The sequence below is a fragment of the Urocitellus parryii genome, chromosome 7 (assembly GCF_045843805.1).
Source record: "Urocitellus parryii isolate mUroPar1 chromosome 7, mUroPar1.hap1, whole genome shotgun sequence".
NCBI classification, from domain to species: domain Eukaryota; kingdom Metazoa; phylum Chordata; class Mammalia; order Rodentia; family Sciuridae; genus Urocitellus; species Urocitellus parryii.
Genome location: NC_135537.1, coordinates 161,494,505 through 161,511,146, shown reverse-complemented (window position 1 = coordinate 161,511,146; position 16,642 = coordinate 161,494,505). Strand labels below are relative to the sequence as shown.

Genomic DNA, 16,642 nt, shown 5'->3' with positions numbered 1-16,642 from the left:
CTCCCTCCCCAGGAGAAGCTGGCCAGACTGCTGCTGCCATCTCTGAGCCACTGCAGTGGGAGTTGTCGGCACTGAGAGCAATGACTCAGACTTAGTTCATGAAAGACCGCTCTGAAACACAAAGGCTGCAGCCAGGAAGGACATCCAGAGGTCACAGGATCCAGCCCCCTGCCTTCTCCATGTTGGCCCCACCTCAGACTTCTGATGCTCAGACCAGATGGACCCCAGGGCCCACCAACTTCCCTGGCTTTCTTTGGTCGCTGGTATCCCTGGTTCCCCTGGGAATTCTTCCCTGTGATTAGTCAGAATCTCTCTGTCCATGGACAGCCACTTCTGCATAGGTTCTTCCATGGAACGCTAGGCTCTAAATAGTCAAGGAGAGGGAAGGAAGCCATTTTTCTTTTTTTTCCTGCCTCACAAAAAGTCATGGGAAGGAACAAATTTTCCCAAAGAAAAGGGGGGGGGAGAAAAAAGAAAAGAACTCTCCTTGGCTGTCTTGACTGGGCTGAGTGCCATTCTGCAAGGTTCCAGCATGCTCCTGCAACGAGGTTAGAGTGGCACAGCCACCATCTTGCAGATAAAGAAATCAAGGCTCTAAAAGATTTTATTACCTGCCTGAGCCCAGGGGAGAGGGGTACCTCCACAGGAAGTCTCCAAAGAAAGCCCCTGTTTGTTTCAGCCTGGGATAAATAGATGACCTGATGACCCTATCTTAGGGTACTCCAAGCACTGCAGTTTGAGCTGCCCAGGGAGGGGAAGTTGGGCTGGCCTGGGCAGGGCAACGGGGAAGACAATCCTCAAAGGGGATGAGATTCTTGGAAGGCCAGTGGTGAGTGGGCTTCTGGGAAGACTGGTTTGAGGGATGAGCTCAGAGCTCATGAGCTCCACCCCAGCTCCTTTCAGGAAAGGTAAGAATCAGAAGGAGTCAACAGATGCAGTGGATCTGGAGGGCGAGAAGATCAAGTCCTCATTATCACAGACCCTCACATCTGCCCTTGTCCCACTTCTGCTAATGACAAAAAACAAAAACAAACAAACAAAAAAACCCTCTATTCCTAGACACAGTACCCTTAGCAGTGCTCCAATGGTGAGCTCATCGGAGTGGATGACTGAGGGTGGGGGAGCATTCACTGCCTGTCCTTCGGTTGCATAAAGGCAGGATCCCTGAGTACCACCCCTCCTCTTATCATCCACAGCAGAAGAGGGGGCACATTTAGACCCAGAAGCCTCTCCACCCACACCCAGGGAAGGGATATCTCAAACACCATCTGTCTCTTTCCTTGGACAGGCCAAGAGATGAAGCTGGACCAGTTGGTCAGGACTGGAAGGGCAGAAAAAAAGGGGACTGGAGGTGAGGGAGTTCTTGGGAAAATGAGTTCTCGGTAATCAATCACACTAAGCAGGGAATGGACACTTTGGAGAATGAAGACTTCTTGCCCCACGGTCCCTACCTCTGCTCTAACTCCAGTCTTGGTGACATCTTAGGAGGATGTCCCTTAGAGAAGCTTCTTCGGGGTTTTAGGTATGAGGACTGAGAGACCCCTTCCCTGCTGAACTCCAGGCAGCAAGACTGGAAAGGATTACGGTTGTCCTACTTTCCATCCACAAGGATTATCTGGCCTAGCTTTTTGGCCCATTAAGTTGACTCTTTTTTACTTCAGAAAACCCCTAGCCATAATCCAGGGGTGTATATATTTGAAAATAGCCTCTCCGGGGTAGAGAGGGATCCAGTTAATGAGGACAACGGATCCTCAGTCTTCCTTCACCAGTGCATCTTCTGATCTGCATTATCAGAAAGTCCTTACTTTGATCTCATGCTCAGCCATCTTGCTGCAGTTCCAACTCATTTCCATTTCTGCAATCCCATCCAGACTCTACTATGATCCTTCCAGACTTCCTTTAATCTTGTCACGCCCCCATCTCGGGTTTTTCAGTGTAAAACTACCCCCTCCACTTCTTTACCCTTCAAGCCCCGCCCCGTCTTGCCAAGCTCCACCCCATCGTGTCGAGCCCCCCAAGACTCCGCCCAGCTCGCCCTCCTGGCCACCACGGCAGCCAATAGCGGAGAAGCTTGATTTGCATAGCGGCGCGGGGGAGCGGCGGAGAGAAGGGGGAGGGACCAGGCGACCTCCTAAATCAAAGTTGGGAGGCGAGGACTGGGCGGAGGGGCCTCCGGGTGCCCGGCTGGGGCCGGCGGGGGGAGGGGGAGGGGAATGGGGGGCGGGCGCAGAGGACGGCGGAGCCGGCCGGACACGGACAGCTCCGTCTCTCCCTCGTTCGGCTCATTCTTGCATCCCCACTTCCCTCCTCCCCTTGCTGCAAGCAGCATCCTCTGCAGACCCTCGGTCCTCGCCGCTGGGGTCGTCCCGCTCCCTCAGCTCGGTGTAATTGCATCCCCCTCCCCCGCCGCCCCGGCAACTTTGTCCGCCCGCGCCCGGGGGTGGGGGGCTGCTTTGCCTGGGAGGGTTTTTCCTGAGGTTCATTGGGGGACAGTCTCTGGAGAAGGGCTTCAGAGTCCCAGAGAGACGCCTGCCACCCGCAGCCTACGCCCGGCTGGCCTGCCGTCGGGTCTCAGTACCCTCTCTGCCCCTGTCCCCTAACCATGACCGAAATGAGCGAGAAGGAGAACGAGCCGGATGACGCGGCCACCCACACCCCGGCGGGAACCGTCTCCACCCTCCAGGAAACCAAGGTAAGTCAGGGGGCTCGAGGCCTGGCCTCCGCCTGCGGTACCCCTGGCCCTAGCGCTCTCCTCGCCGCGCGCTCACCTCCGTGGGCTCGGGCGCCTTGGGGTCACCGTAGCTATCCCGGGCCCTCGTGATCTCAAGACTGCACGCCGCGACCCGCGGGGAGGAGTGGGTTTGAGAAGAGGGGACCCAAGGAGTCCCCTGTCAAGACCAGAACGCTCCGGAGCGCTCGAGACAAACGGCTGAGCTCTTGCTACCTCCTGGGAGGTTGTAACTCGGCTTTGTTGGAGGGAATCAGCGCAGCGAAGGCGCAGGGAGTGTGTAGCGGTGTGTAGCCGGGCGGCCAGTGTGCGCGCGCGTGTGTGCGTGCGAGGCGCACCCCCTCCCGTGGCGGCCAGGTCTGTCTGCAGTTCAGTCAGTCTCTCTTTGCCCTTATCTCTTTGGCATATCTCTACAACTGTCTGTTTCTGTCTTGGCGTCCTACCCATTCGAGTCTCCCGATTTTTCTCGGTGTCCCTCTACGTGTTTATCTCTGATTCTCTGGGCGTCTCTCTCTCTCTGCCCCACAGCAGTCTTGCATTCATTGCTGTCTCCCAGGTTAGACTCGGGGACCAGAGACCGCTACCGGAGATGCGCCCCCGCTGCGGCAGCTCAGATGTCCACGGAGGGAGGGGACCCTGAATGTTGCAGCTCCAGAGCTGCAAGGAAGCAACCCCACCCCAACCCCCCCACCCCAGGAGCCGGCCTAGGGGACGGGGGCGGGCACAAGCAAAAGAAGTCATTGTAATTAATGAATGTCATAATTAACCCTAATTATGTATGATTGTTACTCCTGAGAGAGTCACAATGAATAAATTATTCCCCAGTGAAGGCAGGCGGAGCCCAAATTCCTGGCACTCAAAGGGGTGGGGGAAGGCCATCCCTCACATTCAACCTCCTCACCTCTAATCTCTCTGCTCCCTCCCCAAATTCTAGGTGCTCGAGAAGTTCTGCAGGAAGCAACTTGAGTAGGGCCTGGGGTTAGGGAGGGAGCAAGGGGCTGTGCCCAGGGTGCCCTCTGCCCCTCCCCAGACTTCAGGTCAAGACCTCATTCCCTCTCCCTTTCATCTGATGTTTTGTTTCCATCCTGTTCTGGTTCCCTGAGGAGAATGGGGACAGTGAAGACCAAAAATGGGTGGGTCTTGGGCTCCCTGATATCACTAGCTCATCTGTGACTCTTTCCATTGTCCCTCTTCCTCCTCGAACCCATCTTGACCACCCCTCAGAACCGGAGGTTAATTCAAGGTCAAAGTCATCAAGAGAGTGAGTAGATGATGCTGAATATGGTAGAGTCTGGTTGAGGCACCCCAAGTAGCTCCCCATCCCTGAACTAGGGGACATAGGGGATCTCCATAGTCACATGTTCAGGTACACACCTGGCCTTCTCCTGCCTCCTTAAAATGAGCCTCTGGCCTCTGAGACCACAAAGTTAAGTCTTCTATCCTTGGAAAGCAATGAAGTGATGGGGTGGGAGGATATTCCTTGGAATATTTGTGCCAGCTTCTGTAAGGCTGAGTCCCAGGTCAGAGCCCCACCCTGAGTTCTAAAGCCCCAGACCTACTCAGCTGCCCTCTAATCACACTGGCACATGTAAATGGTCCTCTGCTTGCTTCTCTGGGACTCAGGGACCTCCCTCCCAAGACTTCCCACGCCAAGGCCTGTCTGTCCAGCCCCCACCTTAGGAGCTCCCCAGGGCAGGCAGGAGCCTGGGCAGTGCTGCCTCAGCAATCCAGCAGGCTGCAAGCTCAGCTGTGTGGGGAGGGGGAGGTTAGGGCCTGGCAGTTCTCTACCTCCCTGCCTTCCAGCCCAAGGACCCTCCAATGTCATCACCCTGGGTCTGAGCCAGGGAGATCCAAAGAAGCAGAGAGAGATTCCACATCTGATCTGGCTCTTCTGCACTAGGCCAGTTAAAGCCCCCATTCAGCTTTGAGAAGGACTCAGAAGTGGTAACACAGACTGGGCTTTAAGGGGTCAGGGGCTCTTCCACATGGCAGGGAGACATCTCAGGGACCTTGCAACCTCCTTTCAGCCCCTAGCTCACCTGGCTCCAGACTGTAGGGATGGGGAGATGGAGGAAAAGGGGACTGGCGAATGCCCACCCAGCTCAGTGTGAGGCAGGTGCAACAGGGGACCTGGTGCTCTTCAGGCACTGAAGCCAACATTCCAGGCTTGCTCATCAGTTTGGTGGCCCTCCTAGACATTTCTTGCCAGAGGAGTCTAGCCTCCTGCTTACCCTAAGCCTGAATCTCGGCCCTGCACCAACTCAGTGATCCTCCTAAAGGGCTGACCTCTGGGTCCCCATCTCATCCTGACACACTAGGTCTGCTATTTCACCTACTTTGGTGCCATCTCTGGGAGGATCCCTCCATGCCAGCTCCACCATCTGAATCAGTTTGCTCCATGTCCACCACCACCCCCTGCCAGTTGCCTCCATACCCCTTCAGGAAATGCTGTGAGAAATTAAGGAAAGAAGGGGCCTCGAGGGAGTGGCCAGGTGGGAAAGGAAATAGGCAAGCCCAGCCGTGACTCTCGGAGCGGGTTCAGAAGAACAGATTTCATAATTCAAACTCCAAACCAGACAAGTGCAGATGGGGTGAGTGAGAATAGAATTCAGGTGGTCCAGCTTGCCACGGGACATGGAAACTTCTCCCCATGCTAAGGAATGGGTCTCCGGGCAGTGGAGCCACAAAAAAAGAGAGCTGTTGGGAAGCAGGCAAGGTGACACTTACCTGTGATCCTGGCAGCTCTGGGAGGCTGAGGTAGGAGGATCATAAGTTCAAAACCAGCCTCAACAACATAGTGAGCCCTAAGCAACTTTAGCGAGACCCTGTCTCTACATAAAATATAAAAAGGGCTGGGGACGTGACTCAATGGTTAAGCACTCCTGGATTCAACCCCTGATACCCCCCCCCAAAAAAAAAAAGCTGTCGGGAAGATGGGGCAAGGTTCTCTGCAGAATCTAGGAGTCCCAGGAGCAGGAACACCTGGTCTAGTAGAGCCAAAATGAGGTCTCAGTAGCCAAGCCAAATGTCTCTGGAGTAGGCGGGCATCAAGCCATTTGGCAGATGTGTCCCCATCCTGCCCTCTGGCCATAGCCCTTGGCACCTGCCAACCATCCCAGGTGGCATGTTTTTCCTTCCCACTTCTCTACTCTCCTGGGATCTGTGGCCTACAACGGAGCCAGGGAGTCAGTGGCAAAGTCCACGATGCCCTGGTGCTGGGGAACATTGTATTCCAGAGGCCCCTGGTATCCTGCAGAGGTGGCTACTAGCACTGAGACTGGAGTGGGGGATATCAGGAAAGGACACAGGCTGGAGAGTGGGAACTTGAAATCTCACCCCACAGGGATCATGGTTTTGAGAAGGGAAAACGATCGATGACTTCACATAATGGAAGGACTTATGTGTCTAAAAGGGAGTAGCTCTTGCTGGAGCCAAGGGAGGAAAAAGGGCTGATAGGCAGAAGTTCCAGGGAGCAGGTTTCAGCTCTATATAGGGAAGTACTTTCCAGTAATTTCAGTTGCCCAAAGATGGAGTGACTGTCCCAAGAGAGATTGTGCTTCCTATCCCAGGAGGTGACCAACAGTGAGACAACTGTTCAGAGGGGATGTGGCCAGGGCATTACAGCATGATGGGGGGGGGGGGGACTGCTGTAGGTAGCTAGGCCTTTAGGTCCCATCTGACTCCTCAGTTGACAAGCCCATGGAACTGCCGAGGGGAGGAGTGGGAGACACGGCAGGGCCCAAAGCAACAGGATGCTCCTGGGCACTTAGGCTCAGCACAGAGCCACTATTGAGGTCCTGACTCTGCTGCTCACCAGATGAGGACTTATGGGAACCACTTTGAGCTGTCATTCCTCATCTGAAAGACTGACAAAAATCGTCACTGCCTCAGGGTAGCATCAGGATTAATGAGAGGCTGCATATCAAGGCTACCTCAATTCCAGTGATCTGACAGTAAGTTTCTGGGCCAGTTGGTTGGTTTGGCCCCTGAACCTTGTACTGCTCAAAGAGTATCTAGTTTTGCCTCCTCCCTCTTGATTGTGAAGAAACTGAGGCTCAGAAAGGAAGTAAAGTGACTTGCCTTCAGGCAGCCGGTCTAGATCCCCCACTCACCACCACTAGGGATTGAACCCGGGGCCCTTAACCACTGAGCCACATCCACAGTCCTTTTTCTTTTTTGAGACAGGGTCTCATTAAGCTGCTTAGGCCCTTGATAAGTTGCTAAGGCTGTCTGAACTTGCACTCCTCCTGCATCAGCCTCCCGAGCCCCTTGGGATTTGGGGCATGCACTACCATGCCCAGCTCTAGTTTCGCTTTACTCCCAGCACATCTCCTAGTTTTGCCTCCATGTATTCTATGCTTAAGGATCCAAGACAGAATAGAAGAAGCTTCATCTGCTTCTTGGTGCCCATTAGAGTCCACAGAGCCACATTTAGCCCTGGGTGGCCCATAACCTGATCCAGGCTGTGCATTGTATTCTTTTTTTTTTTTTTTAAAGAGAGAGGGAGAGAGAGAATTTTAATATTTATTTTTTAGTTATCGGCGGATACAACATCTTTGTATGTGGTGCTGAGGTTCGAACCTGGGCTGCACGCATGCCAGGCGAGTGCGCTACCACTTGAGCCACATCCCCAGCCCCAGTGTATTGTATTCTAATTCATTATCTCTCTAGCTCTCCACCTCTGTTCCAACGCCCAGGCATCAGGGGCCTGGGGCCTTGCTTCTCATGGATGCATAAAGAAGCCCACAGAGCTGTTCAGGAAGTTAGGTTTGGAAGGAGCTAAGCAATTCAGTGTGCCAGACACCCCAGGGCTCTGGCCTCCCAGCTGGCACACCAGGACCTGCCTTATGCCCAAACATCCCCCTCTGCTCCCCCCTCCGCCTTGCTGCCGGCTGGCCTCCTAGAGGCTGGAGGGGCCATCACTTCCATCCCTTTGGCACAGTTGCCAGGCAGGCAGGCAGCCACAGCACACAGGCTGCCTGGCATGCCTGCTGGGAACCCTGGCCAAGTCTTTCTGTCTGGAGCCAGGCCTATGGCCCCCATTTCTATTGCTGGTGGAAAGAAGTGGGGAGTGGTAAGGTGGCTTCCAACAGGAGGGGAGGGGGCAAGGCTTTGGGTGGAGAGGCCTCCAGATCTTGCTCTGGGCAGACACGATAAAGGTGTGTTCTGGTGAGAAGCGGAAAGAACTGGGCCTTGCTGCAAAACTGACCCGGCACTACACACATGGGATCTATGTAAGATTCCAGTCACTTGCTCATCATGTATTCAAATGAGGCACACTGGCTGACCACCCACTGTGTGACGAGGCCCTGTGGGGGCATTTGAGGTGACAGTGCCTGGCCTCAAGGGGTTCCCAGGCTCCTGAGTGGGGGAGAACTAGACACCAATAACCTGATTGGAGCTGTGATGTGCGTCAGTACTGGCGCAGGTGCAGTGGGCACCAGCGGAGGGAGTGCTTTCACTAAATGGAATTCATGAAGATCTGGCTTCCCTGAGGAGGACAAGGGGCCCTTGGAAAGGTATTGAAAAGATAAAGAGGGTATTAACTGGATAAGGCAGAGAAGAAGACAAACACGTCAAAGTTCCGAGGCGTAAAGTATGGATAAGTTTGAGCATCACTGTATATCTGGGCTGCAGGTGGAAGGCACAGGTGAGAAGGATGGGTTTGGCCAAGTTGCAAGGACAGTCTCATGGTGAGGGCCTTAGACTGTGTCCTGAGGGGCCATGAAATTTTTATCAGGGTCAAGGATTACCTCCTGTCAGCTGCACTGAGGGTGGGTATGGGTGGACACTTTGGGGGATGGTGGGCAGGATATGCTGAGACCCTGAGCCAGACTAGGGTTGTACCTTCTCAGTCTGAACTAAGACGGGATTGGCACGGTGATGAGGTGACTATAAGGAATGGGCTGAAGAGATGTTTTCAAGGGAGAATCAGTCTCAAGGATGAGGCTCCAGGATGCCCACTTTCCACTCTCTTCAGCCTGCTGGAGAGTACAGGTGGAAAACTGAGGAGCAGGTGTATTTTGCTTGGCACCCAAAGACTTTCTTGTGTTTTGGTTTTTAACTGAAGTATATGGTATACCCATGCAATAAAATGCTGTGTGTCCATAAAAAAAAGAATGATGAAAAGAAAAAAGGAAATCTCTTTCAAATCGTTTCTATCCAATTTCACATGAAAGTCTAGATTTTTCTGGGAAAGTAGAATACCTGGCAACACTGGGCTAGCCTTATGGATGAGGGGAGACCAGCCTTATGGATGAGGGGAGACTTACTGGCCATATGGTTTGCAACAGTCCCCACCATTCCTAACTATATACCTGCTCTGCCAGAATTCCCTAAAAACTTCATGGAGAACAGGGCCCAGTGGCCTGTAATCCCAGTGGCTCCAGGCTCCGGAGGCTGAGGCAGGAGGATCATGAGTTCAAAGCCAGCCTCAGCAATTTAATGAGGCCCTAGGCAACTCAGTGAGACCCTGTCTCTAAATAAAAATACAAAAAGGGCTGGGGACGGGACTCAGTGGTTAAGCGCCCCTGGGTTCAATCCCTAGTACCCAAAACCAAAACAACAACAACAAAAAACTTCATGGAGGATCCTATCTGGCTCCTGTGGAAGACTGGCACGCCTGAGCCTCTGCTTAGTGCTTCCTCTTGCTCCTGGCCCTCAGGTTCCACTCTGCTGCAGCAGGAGACACCCTGAAGGGGACCTAGCAGGGGCCTGCCTCATGCAGCCTCCCTCTCAGAGCTCCATCTTTTCCCAGCTCCAGCGACTCAAGCGCTCGCTCTCCCTCAAGACCATCCTACGAAGTAAGAGCGTGGAGAACTTCTTCCTTCGTTCGGGCTCTGAGCTCAAGTGTCCGACCGAGGTGCTGCTGACGCCCCCAACCCCACTGCCCCCTCCCTCCCCACCACCCGCATCCACGGACAGGGGCCTGCCCACCCCGGCACCCTCCCCGTGCCAAGTCCCGCGCCCCCTGGCACCACTCAAACCAATGAGGCTGCACAGCTTCCAGGAACATGTCTTCAAGAGAGCCAGCCCTTGCGAGCTGTGCCATCAGCTCATCGTGGGTAGGTGCCTGGGCCCTGAAGCCAGCGGGGGAGGGGCCTGGGTGGGCTTAGGGTAGTAGACCATGCAATTGCCTGATGGTGTGCCCCAGTGTGCAGGACTCCAGTGTACTACTGTCTCTCCTGGGCAGATTAGTGAGCATCCTAATTAGCCCAGGGGTGGAGTTCCCTCCCCAGGGCTCCGGGTTCCCTCCCCAGGACCCCCGCTTCCCCCGACATCCAGGTACAGAAAGAATGACTGGAATAACCATCTCTTCTAGCTCCTGGAGGCACTAGCACCCCTGGGTTCAATTCCCCACCAAAATGTGTCCTGGGTTGGCCGGGTGTTTAGCGTTGCTCTGTTTCACCGATACCTCCCCTTCTGTGCCACTCCACACCCTAGATGCTGGGCCCTGTGGCTGCTTGAGAATGCCCAGCCTGCTCCTCCCTGTGCCCTGCCTGCCTTCTTTGCTCCTTGCCCATGGGAATGTCATCTCTCTCGTGACCCATCTCTTGCTGAACCCAAATTCTTCCTAGGAAACTCTAAGCAGGGCTTGCGATGTAAGATGTGCAAAGTCAGCGTCCACCTCTGGTGCTCTGAGGAGATCTCCCACCAGCAATGCCTAGGCAAGACGGTGAGTGGGGTCCATGTGCCTTGTCCCTGGGACTGCCCTGAAGGGTGAGTGAGTGAACCCCTTAAGGCTGGTTGCTCCTGTGGAAGGGTCCCTGGGCTCAGGAAGGGCCATGTGCTCCTTGGGCTGTGACTCCCCCATGCCTTTTCTCTGCCTCCTCTTGGCACAGTCCACCTCCTTCCGGCGCAACTTCAGCTCCCCACTCCTGGTGCATGAGCCACCACCAGCTTGTGCCATGAGCAGAGAGTCCCCACCCACTGGTGAGTGTCCCTCCCATCCCAGGGCCCCTGCCTCTAGTGGTGTAGTAAAAAATCCACACATCTCTCAGAAGGGCCCCTGAGTCACACTGGCACTGCCAGTCCTTAGCACTCCTACCACTTCCTTCTCAGGAAGCTCTTGTCCTGATGTAGGCTTCATTTATGTATTCATCTACCCATTCAGTCACTTTATTGAACAACTATTAAGTTCAGGCACTGTGTAAGACACTGGAACACAGTACTAGAAAAGGTAGGGTTTATGGTCTAACAAAGGAGAGAGAGAAAAAGAGAGAGAGAGAGAGAGAGAGAGAGAGATATGAGATGGACAGTCTCACAAATCATTAATTCCTATTGGGATGAGTGTCTCAAACAAGAAGGACAGGAGGGGCTGGAGTTGTGGCTCAGTGGTAGAGTGCTCACCTAGCACTCACCTAGCTCACCTAGCATGCATGAGACACTGGGTTCGATCCTCAGAACCACATAAATTGTGTCCACCTAAAACTCAAAAATAAATATTAAATTTAAAAAAAGGACAGGAGCCAGTGCAGTGGTACACGCCTGTAATCCCAGCAACTTGGGAGGCTGAAGCAGGAGGATCACAAATGCAAGGCCAATCTTGGCAAATTAATGAGACCCTATCTCAAAAGAGAAAATAAAAAGAGCTGGGGATATATGTTAGTGCTAGAATACTTTCCATGAGGTCCTGGATTTTGATGCAAGCACTATTAAAAAAAACAAAACCCAAAACAAGGCAAGGTAGCTGGGGCCAGGAGTGGGAGCGGGAGACTGGACTGTAAAGAGACTATGGGTTCCAGGCCCTGAAGTCCAATTTAGAATAGTCTTTTGGATTTTCTTCGAAGAGAAATAATTATATTTTTTCAAGAGCTTTCTGGCTGCTGTGTGGTTGGAGGGCTGGAGTGGAAGCAGGGGGCCAAGACAGTGCCAGGAGTTTAGTCGTCTGAACCAGGCTGGAGAGATGGAGAGACATGGGCAGGTTCTAGGGATTCCGTCTGGGAGGTAGCATGAGGTGTTGGAGTGACTGCAGGGCTGTGAGGTCCGTGAACAAATCAAGGAAGGTCCAGATCTCTGCATGGACACCATGGGAGGACACCATGGGAAAACCATGGTTGCTGCCACTGTGATGGGAAGACCCAGAAGGGGCAGGTGAGGGGAAGAAGGGGGCTCAGCCTGGAGCCTGCTGAGCAGCCAGACCAGACCAGGCAGCCAGGGCTGGAGACGCAGGCTGCAGGACAGAGCCAGGCCATCAGCTGGATGCCAGGCCTTGAGGGTGGATGCTCAGCAGGGACCAGTGGGAAGGTGGACCCGGTGTACGAGACCCTGCGCTATGGCACCTCCCTGGCACTGATGAACCGTTCCAGCTTCAGCAGCACGTCTGAGTCCCCCACACGGAGCTTGGTAATGCTGGGTGCCCAAGGGGAGCCTTAGGGAGAGGGACATCTGAGTGTGACAGTGGGCCCAGGGACTGAGCCCATCCCTCTCCCTGTCCCTAGAGTGAGAGGGATGAGCTGGCTGAAGATGGGGAAGGCAGCATCCGCAGCTCAGAGGAGGGGCCTGGTGACAGTGGTGAGAGAGGGTGGGAAGGAATCAGGGCAGGAACGGGTGCAGTGGGGGGCTGCTCCAGCCGCCTCACACCCTGGCCCCACCCTGGCGTCTCCAGTATTCACAGCCCCAGCCGAGAACGAAGGGTCACTACCAGAGGAGAAGAGCCCTGGACAGCAGGTGAGCTCATGCTGGCATGGAACCCCCTTGGCATTGATCCATAGGTGGGTGGAACAGAGCCAGTGGGGAAACTCACTACTCCCTCCCTTGTCCTCAGTCCCCAGGGACAGGCAGTGTCAGGATGAGAGGCACAAGAGCAGGGGGACTTCTCCCACCGCTGGCCTATAGCCTACTGCACTTGCTCTTGCTTCCCAAGGCCAGGCAGTTCCAGAGTGAAGCAGACAGAGGATATCTTCCCTCCCTGGGCCCCGCAGGGGTGGGTGAGCCGCAGGGGTGGGTGAGCCGAGCAGGCAGGCGGGTCTTCCCCCTGTCACTGACCTAGGGATTCCCATACCAGAGCCCCCAGGAGCAAGTGGGGAGTGGGGGAAGTGAGGGTGTCGCCCACCCATCACTGACCCAGAGCTTTTCCCACAGGCCCCTAAAGTCCCCCTGCGGAAGGACGTGGGGGCCATGTATTCCTACGTTGCACTCTACAAGTTTCTGCCCCAGGAGAACAACGACCTGGCTCTACAGTAAGTCTTCTCTGTGGTCCAGCCCTGCTGGGCAGATGCAGGGCTCCAGTCTCAGGGCTGCTCCCCACCTCACTGAGCTTGGAACACAAGGATGAGGGGAACCTTCAGGAACCTTCTCCTTGCATACTTGAGGCTGCTGAGCCCAGACAGGAACTTGAAGCTACCCAGGGTTCAAGAGTGATGTCCTGTCTCCTGCCCCTGTTCTGGGATACCCTGAAGAGAACCTGCTGTACCAGGTTACTGTGTCCTCTGAGGGCCTGAAGAAGCTGCTCTAAAGCTGGGCATGGTGGCTCACACGCATAATCCCAGTGGCTGGGGAGGTTGAGATAGGAGGATCAGCCCCAGAAATTTAGTGAGACCCTGTCTCTAAATGAAATATTTAAAAAACAAAACAGGGTGGGGGTGTGGCACCCCTGGGTTCAATCCCTAGTACAGTAAAAAAAAAAAAAAAAAGAAGCTTCTGGAGATGGCTGTGCAGGGTGTCCAGGGACCCCATGTGCTGCCCCAGTCTCTCCTCCTCAGGCCTGGAGATCGCATCATGCTGGTGGATGACTCTAATGAGGACTGGTGGAAGGTGACTTGGCAGGGTGGGGCATGGAGGGAGCCCCATCCTCACTGGGAAGAAGACCTCCCTTCCTCCAATCACTGACCCAAGCCAAGCCCAGGGCCCTGCCATTAGTTTGACCTTCCCCACCTCAGCTTTGTCCCTCTGCCTTCCTTATGCTCTTCCAGATCCAGAAGCCATGCAGTTGGGGGTTGGAATAAAAAGAGAGCCCCAGCTCTGGAGGCTGATGGCACTAGCTTTGAGTGGGAACTGGGTCTGGAGAAATCTGTGTGAGTGGGGGCTGGTGCTGGGGCTCACTGCCAATCTCATCCACAGGGCAAGATCGGTGACCGGGTTGGCTTCTTCCCAGCCAATTTTGTGCAGCGGGTGAGGCCTGGCGAGAATGTTTGGCGCTGCTGCCAGCCCTTCTCCGGGAATAAGGAACAGGGTTACATGAGCCTCAAGGAGAACCAGGTGAGCATCTGGGGTCCTGACCTGGGCCCTGCAGGGAGCATGGGAGAGAGGTGGCAGGACAGGGGTGAGTGCCCTGGAAGAGGATGCTTGCAGCCTGGCAGCAAGAGGAAAAGCAGGTTAGATATGAAGAGGTAGCAAGGTCTTCCCATCATCCCATGTTGTGGAATTTGGGTGGTGGCCAACAGAGTCAGGGGCCCGAATAACATTAAAGGCAGTTGGGATAGGGAAGGAGCACTGGCTTAGGAGTCCAGAGGCTCAGGTGTGAATGCTGACTGCCTCTGGTTTGCTATGTAACCTTGGGTCGTTTCCCTGTTATCACCTCTGTGAAATGGTGGTGGGATGGGGCACTGGGCCAGCTGATCTCCACGGTGGGTCTAGAAGTGCTGCCTGGAGTCCTCTGGGTCCTGGTCCCGCAGCTGAGCCTGCATACTCATAGGATCTGCTCTCATCAGCTCAGCTCAGGCTTCAGCCACATCTGACACTGGTCCCATCATCCCCTGGGTGGGTCCCTGGGAACATCAGAAGGACTGGGGACCAGGCTGCAGGTGGTGCCAGGCCTCTGCTCTGTGTCTCCCGCTCAGATCTGTGTGGGTGTGGCCAGAAGCAAGGATGCTGATGGCTTCCTCCGCGTCAGCAGCGGCAAGAAGCGGGGCCTGGTGCCTGCTGATGCCTTGACCGAGATCTGACAGGAGCCAAGAGAACCCAGATGCCACCCCTGGCCCTTGCTTCTGGCTGGGGAGGGAGCAGGTGCCCTGGCCACACCCTTTCTCCCTCTGTCCCTCTCCTAGGCTCCACCCACCACAGCTTAGGAGCCTTCTACACTGAAGAGGGTTTTGTTTCCTGGGTGGGATGCCCTGAGTGGGTTGACTTGGGAGCGGGGAGGAGAAAGTGGGAAGAAATGAGGAAGCTGCAGGTAGGTCCACCCAGTGCCCTGGTACCCCCAGTCCAGTTGCCACATTGAGTCCTGCCCTGGGGAAGGTCCCTGGGGAATTCCTTGCTGCATCTTCCAGAGAGTCTCCACCTGCCTATACCACCTTTGCATGCCAGACCCCCCTCTGTTCACAGAGCCTTTGCTTGGGTCTATGTGTGTCTGCCCCTTTGCAAGTGGGGTGGGGCCTTGGGTGGGGGTCTTTCTGAATCCCTCAACCCTCTTATTGGGGTTGGGAGGGGATCCAGGGTCATGGGAGGGCCCTGAGTCCACTTCTTAGTTTTGCCATCTGTCACTCAGTCAATTCTCAGGAAAGTTCTGCAGGAATCTCTCCCATTACTTGAAACCTGGGTCAAGAGAGAGGGGGAGGGCTGGGGTCTAAGAAGAGTGTGACAAATCTGAGACTGTCCCCTCAAGTAGGACAGTCACCACAGAGCAGCTTCAGCCTACATATGTCTACAGGAAGAGGGTGCCCAAGAGCAGCCTGGACACAGAAACTCAACTGAGAACAAGACACTGGCTCATGCTTGGTCAATACCCCACTTCACTGTCAGGACTCCAAAATCCCAGCTGTCAGGAGCAACCAGTTAGGGAAACCTGTGATTGTCAGTTCCTGTCCTTCCAGGAGCCCCACCCTCAGGGTGACCTTCCTTACCCCCTCTCCCCAGACTTTTCAGGGCACTGGTGTTTTAGGAGTCCCTCTTCTGCCTGTGTCTGCTCCCTTGTCTTGGACACAGAGACCTAGGAGGAAGAGAGGGTAAGAGAGAAGAAAGAATGTCTTGTTTGGCCACCAGGAAAGGAAGGGAGGAGGAACCCCTGGGGTGGGGTAGGCACATACAGAGAAGACCTCGCCTTTGCAGGCTGCTTTTTTTCTGGTGCCAGCCCCTTCCCCCAAGCTCAGAGCCCCACCTCTTGTGTCTTTGGTTGCCCCAGCCAATGCCACCCCCATCCTGGGTACAGTCACACTCTCCGTGCAGTGACAGGGACACAGATTTTCCTACCCAATGGACCCTGTCCCACTTTTCCCCCCGCAGAGGGGGCTCAAGCCACACTGCCCTGTTTGCTGCCATGAGGCCCCCCCAGCAGTACCCCAGGGGCGGGCCCGATGCCCACTGTACACGAGGCTGCATGACGGGTCTGCTGGGGCATTGCTGAGCCCCAGAGCCCTAAGTAAATGTTTCTTGTCCCAGCCTGTCTGCTCTGGGTGTCTGATTGACACAGAGGAAGAAAAGGGGCAGGGAGTTGGGGTGGGACCTGAGGGGTAAGAAGGGCTGGCACCGCGGACCTGGCAGGGCCAGGCCTCCTTGCTCCCTTGCACGCAGGCAATCCCAAAAGGGCGGGGTCTGGAGAGCCAACCGAGGAGAAAGATGCGGAAAGCGCCCGAGGAAGGGGAGAAACGGAGGTCTGGGGACTCTGGAGGGAGAGGGTGGGGTTGGTCACTTTGCGGTTAGCTGCGCACCTGAGTCGCGCAGGGGCCGACGCATACCTCGCGGCGTCGGGACCATCAGGACCTCCGGGATCTCTCACCCACCCAGAGATGCCCTCAAAGACCCACCTGCCCTGGCCTGAGAGGGCTCATCAGGCAAAGAGATAAGCCTTGGCCCGCAGCCGTCAAGCCCGAGACAGAGACGCTGGCGGCGGGGACAGTCACGGACATTGGGGCCCTGAGATGACTCAGCCGCGCCTTCATCATCCCGAGCCTGGCATCAGGGCCGGTGGCGGCGCGCCCCTCCCGGAGCAGCCTGCCCGCCGCCCACCCGCTCTGGCGGAGCGGCCTCCTTCGCCGC

At 55.3% G+C, this 16,642-nt stretch overlaps 1 protein-coding gene and 1 long non-coding RNA gene across 4 annotated transcripts; one reads left to right on the top strand and one right to left on the bottom strand.

The window, feature by feature from the left end:
- Positions 1 to 2,602: 2,602 nt before the first annotated feature.
- On the top strand, positions 2,603 to 14,994 carry Stac2 (SH3 and cysteine rich domain 2). 2 transcript variants are annotated; one of them, XM_026387144.2, is made up of 11 exons: positions 2,603 to 2,692; positions 9,486 to 9,792; positions 10,306 to 10,403; positions 10,570 to 10,660; positions 11,961 to 12,073; positions 12,169 to 12,241; positions 12,336 to 12,397; positions 12,812 to 12,909; positions 13,432 to 13,483; positions 13,790 to 13,927; positions 14,509 to 14,994. In XM_026387144.2, the coding sequence occupies exons 1-11, from the start codon at positions 2,603 to 2,605 to the stop codon at positions 14,611 to 14,613; spliced, it is 1,227 nt and encodes a 408-aa protein (XP_026242929.1). In that variant the 3' UTR covers positions 14,614 to 14,994. The 2 variants fall into 2 exon arrangements, with proteins under 2 accessions (XP_026242929.1, XP_026242930.1); XM_026387145.2 differs by having other exon boundaries at positions 12,300 to 12,397.
- Positions 10,847 to 16,642, bottom strand: LOC144255778 (uncharacterized). Of its 2 annotated transcripts, XR_013343936.1 has the most exons (4): positions 16,411 to 16,642; positions 15,511 to 15,596; positions 14,247 to 14,609; positions 10,847 to 11,793 (listed from the first exon to the last, which is right to left on the bottom strand). It is a non-coding gene; the product is annotated as an uncharacterized LOC144255778 (long non-coding RNA). The 2 variants fall into 2 exon arrangements; XR_013343937.1 differs by lacking the exon at positions 14,247 to 14,609.

Coding starts and splice junctions, on each gene's coding strand:
- Stac2 (XM_026387145.2), top strand. CDS start 2,603: ATGACCGAAATGAGCGAGAAGGAGAACGAGCCGGATGACGCGGCCACC. Junction 2,693..9,485: donor CCACCCTCCAGGAAACCAAG/GTAAGTCAGGGG, acceptor ATCTTTTCCCAG/CTCCAGCGACTCAAGCGCTC. Junction 12,242..12,299: donor GGAGGGGCCTGGTGACAGTG/GTGAGAGAGGGT, acceptor GGGCTGCTCCAG/CCGCCTCACACCCTGGCCCC.